Source organism: Mus caroli, chromosome 11, assembly GCF_900094665.2.
Source record: "Mus caroli chromosome 11, CAROLI_EIJ_v1.1, whole genome shotgun sequence".
Taxonomy (NCBI): Eukaryota; Metazoa; Chordata; class Mammalia; order Rodentia; family Muridae; genus Mus; species Mus caroli.
In genome coordinates this window covers 10,726,464-10,730,733 of record NC_034580.1, presented here as the reverse complement: position 1 = coordinate 10,730,733, position 4,270 = coordinate 10,726,464, and the positions used below count along the sequence as shown (strand labels likewise).

Here is a 4,270-nt window from a genome sequence, read left to right as displayed (position 1 = left end):
CCCCCCAGAGCTCGTGTCTCTAGCTGCATATGTATCAGAACATGGCCTAGTCGGCCATCATTGAAAAGAGAGGTCTATTGGTCTTGCAAACTTTAGATGCTTCAGAACAGGGGAACTCCAGGGCCAAGAAGTGGGAGGGGGTGGGTAGGGAGTGGGGGGGGGGAGGGTATGAGAGACTTTTGGGATAGCATTGGCAATGTAAATGAGGAAAATACCTAATAAAAAATAAGAGAGAGAGAGAGAGAGAGAGAGAGAGAGGAGACAGGTTCCTCAGTCTAGGCATCTCAGGAACAAGTTTCATCTTGCTGGCAGTTACAAAACTAAGTTCATGCTCCCAGGCCCTAGAATCAATTCCTATCCTGCTTCTTCAGATGTTTCATGTTGGTCTGTTAACCAGTAAAGAACATAAAGTGGGAAGATGCCGATTGTTTAAATTCAGGCACACAAGTGGTGAATTTATTGACTGTCATGACTTAAGTTGACTACTTGGAGTTTGCTCACTCTTTCGTTCCCTTATCATTCTCAGTTATGAACCAGAGTTCAAGAGGAGACCTGACCTCAAAAGCTGAATCAGTGACCCAGAAACCAGATGACTTGAATAAAGCCCAACATTTTGGCTGCCATCATGATGCATAGTGTGCCAGTGGTAGAATTTTCAACTATCATGCAGGAGGCTCAGGTTCATTTCCTGGCAAATGCACCAAATGTTGGGTTCAGGGTGGAAGTCTAGGAATCTCAAATGAGACACAAGATAAAAAATGAAAGCTTTGTTTTCTGCACAGATAGGAAGGCTGCCAGTTTGAGATCTGAACCATATCCCAGAAGGGAAATTGTACATTTTTATAGAATGGTAACATAAAGCAAGGGGGTGCAGTGTGGGCTGTTGAATTTACTAACCATGTTTTGATGAAAGGGATGTTTTGAGCAAGGAAGTTAATGTTGGTTACTGGGTCACCTGGTCAACTGATTTTAGGGTCCTTGATTAAGTTTTTGAGTCAAGTCTCCCACACCTGTACTCTGGTTCATAATTTAGAATAAGAAACAAAATGGTAGGCAAGTTCCAAGTAGTCAATTTAAGTCCCAACAGGTGACATTTATTACTTATTTAGTTTAAATAATTGCCATCTTCCCTCTTTTCATTTTTTACTGGTTAACAGACAAATATGAAACATCTGAAGAAGCAGGGTAGGAGATGATTCTGGGGTGTGAAAACATGAACTGTTTTGGCTTTGCCAACAAGATGGAACATATTTCTGAGATAGCTGGACTTAGGAAAATTTCTCCTAATATGCTCCTTCCTTTCTTTTTCTTCTCTCTTTCTGTCTGTATGTCTCTGTCTGTCTGTCTCTTTCTCTTTCTGTCTCTCTCTGTCACTGTCTCTTTCTGTAACTCTGTCTCTTTCTGTCTCTCTCTCTGTCTCTGTCTTTCTCTCTCTCTTTCTCTCTCAACATTTTATTTGCCACAATGAAGACATTATACAGAGTTGCTTATGCTTCTCATTTTGACTGTCTGAGTATTTAAACAATAGTCCTCAAGGAATTGGAATTTCTTCAGAAGTCTCCTGTTGGGAGAAGAAAAAGCCTATAACCTGATGGCAGCCTCCTGGAGGAGCTTGTATCCCCTCAAGAAAGAGATTCCACACAAGTTCATCAACATTTCAGTCCACCCAATAGAAGAGACTGAATATGAGAAGATAATAGTGGTCTATGCCTTGGCCAGAACTGATTAATTACCAATACCTCTTCCTTCTGTTTAAACCTGAACATCTCAAGGCTGTTAGAACTGTTTGAAGTCAGGCTCTGATGTTAACAACCCCCATAGAATTTTCAAATTCTAAAAACAATATTAAAATATCTATAATTTCATGAATTTTACTGGTACATACTACTCTCAGAACTAAAATGTTAGTGTTCTGGTGATATATTGTAAGCACATTTTTCATTAAGTCTCTAGATAAAGGTCAAAAGTCAAATGGAGATCCATTTAGTCTTGCACAACAGCTTCTGCAGCTCCCCAGTGGCTTCCTAAATCTTATGCAACCTTTGTTTTCCTTGCTTTCCTATTATATACAAAACAAACAAACAAACAAACAAACAAAAAACCTGTATTTTTCTTGCTTTTCTAGCTGCCCACATGCAAACCCAGGATTTGCTAATGACATGCATTCCCCTACATCTTTCACCATTTTAGTGCCCTTTATTTTAACAAGAATCAAAGCAATTTTGATTATTAAATGACAAATGTGACTCAGGCTCTATTGTTTCATGACAATGTGATGTCATAGCTGCTGTCACATATTACACTAGTATGACCAGCTGACAGGAAGCTTGAACATAAAACTTCACTTAGGGCTGGCTTCTACGGTGGCCGGAGAGGGACGCACCGGGCTGGAGGCTGCAGGATGATGCGATTCATGCTACTGTTCAGCCGACAGGGAAAACTTCGGCTACAAAAATGGTACCTGGCCACCTCAGACAAGGAGAGGAAGAAGATGGTCCGAGAGCTCATGCAAGTCGTCCTGGCTCAAAAGCCCAAAATGTGCAGCTTCCTGGAGTGGAGGGACCTCAAAGTTGTCTATAAGAGATACGCCAGTCTCTATTTCTGCTGCGCCATCGAAGGCCAAGACAACGAGCTGATCACACTGGAGCTGATCCACCGATACGTAGAGCTCTTGGACAAGTACTTCGGCAGCGTATGTGAGTTGGACATCATCTTCAACTTTGAGAAAGCCTACTTTATCCTGGATGAGTTTCTGATGGGCGGGGATGTCCAGGACACCTCCAAGAAGAGTGTGCTCAAAGCCATTGAACAGGCTGACCTGCTGCAGGAGGAGGATGAGTCGCCGCGCAGTGTCCTGGAGGAGATGGGCCTGGCATAGCCCCGTCAGCCAGCGGGGGGCCCTGTGGACCGGGGGAAGCCAAGACAAGAGACAGCACTCGGGGGCTGTTTCTCTCACCTCTCCCCTAGACCCCTTCTCTTGGAGGGACTCNGCTGCTTTTCCTCGGCCACCTTACCTACTTTAGAAGGAGCTGTGGCTCCAGCCCTTCGGCCCTTCGTACAAACATTCCCTCCTTCCAAATCTCCCTTCCCTCCACCCTCTACCTTTCCCAGCGAAGGCTTTAGGATCTAGAAGGGAGGAAAAGCGTGACCTGGATGGGGGTGCACAGTGGCTTCCATTTCCCTTCCTTTGAAGAAGCAATGTTGACCCCAGCCATCCCTCGCTCTCCCTGTGTCCTGTGTGGCTGTAAATATATAAATACGTCAGGTTAAAGGGAAAAGGTTTCCAGGGCTCTTTTCTCTCCTCTGCCCCAAAACCTACCTCCACGCCTCCCCGTAANCAGCCAGGGCAGCTTCTCTGCCTGGGACCAGGGCAGCTTCTCTGCCTGGGAGGGGCTTTGTCCTCTCCAGCCCCCACTTCCTCCTGGGCTCCAGTGTCCAGCCAGAGCCAGGGAAGGAGTCAGAGAGTTCATGTTTTTCTAACCTTGCTACTTGGAGGGAAGGGGAGGTTGGGGGAGAGGCCTGCCTTCTGGGACACTGACCCTGTCCCCTTTCCTCCACTCCACGGTGATGGTGCGGCAGGAGCCAAGCAGGTGGCATGGGCCAAGTGGCTGCCTTTATCTCCTTTCTTCTGAAATAAAAGGAAAAAGTGTTTCTGGAAAAAAAAAAAAAAAAAAAAAAAAAAAAAAAAAAAAAACTTCACTTAGTCAGTGAAGGGTAAGTGTAAACTTTATTTCCATCAAGGTCTTTATCAGTCATCTTTCTTTGTACTGTCAAGCAAATTGTAGTATGACATTCAAGCAGTAGAATGGAAAAGATGACTTCATTTTTTAAATTTAAGACCAACGTTTTATTGCTGTAAGAAAGTATAAAAAACACTCAAGAGAGCAAAGAGTAATTTTGCCTCCTGGATTCAGATGTTTCAGTCTGTGTTAAGTTGGCTCTGTAGACAATGAGCCTAGAGAATGGCAGAAGACCATGGTGGAGGCTATGGACCAAATACATGGCAGAGGAAAACTGTTTAGTTCGTGGTAAGTTAGGGGCAGAAAAGAAAAGCCACTATCCAAAATAAACCCTTCAGTGTCATGATAAACTTCCTCCAGATAGGCCTCTAGCCTGACAACCCACTCAGTGTGGGCACACCAGACAGTTAATGAAGTCAGTACTCTAGTGGGTAAGATAGTATTAATCATTCACAATAGCCTCCATACATAGAAAGGGAGCTTTTCAACACAAGTCCTTTTGCAGGTTTAATGTCATATTCAAACCATAA

General features: G+C 44.0%; 1 protein-coding gene across 1 annotated transcript; it reads left to right on the top strand.

The window, feature by feature from the left end:
- The first annotated feature begins 2,355 nt into the window (after nucleotides 1–2,355).
- Ap1s1 (adaptor related protein complex 1 subunit sigma 1) lies at nucleotides 2,356–3,680 on the top strand. Its single transcript, XM_021177310.1, has one exon. The coding sequence runs from the start codon at nucleotides 2,402–2,404 to the stop codon at nucleotides 2,876–2,878; it is 477 nt and encodes a 158-aa protein (XP_021032969.1). The 5' UTR covers nucleotides 2,356–2,401; the 3' UTR covers nucleotides 2,879–3,680.
- The last annotated feature ends 590 nt before the right edge of the window (nucleotides 3,681–4,270 follow it).

Bases quoted from the DNA above. Each gene is read 5' to 3' on its own strand.
- Ap1s1 (XM_021177310.1), top strand. From the start codon at position 2,402: ATGATGCGATTCATGCTACTGTTCAGCCGACAGGGAAAACTTCGGCTA.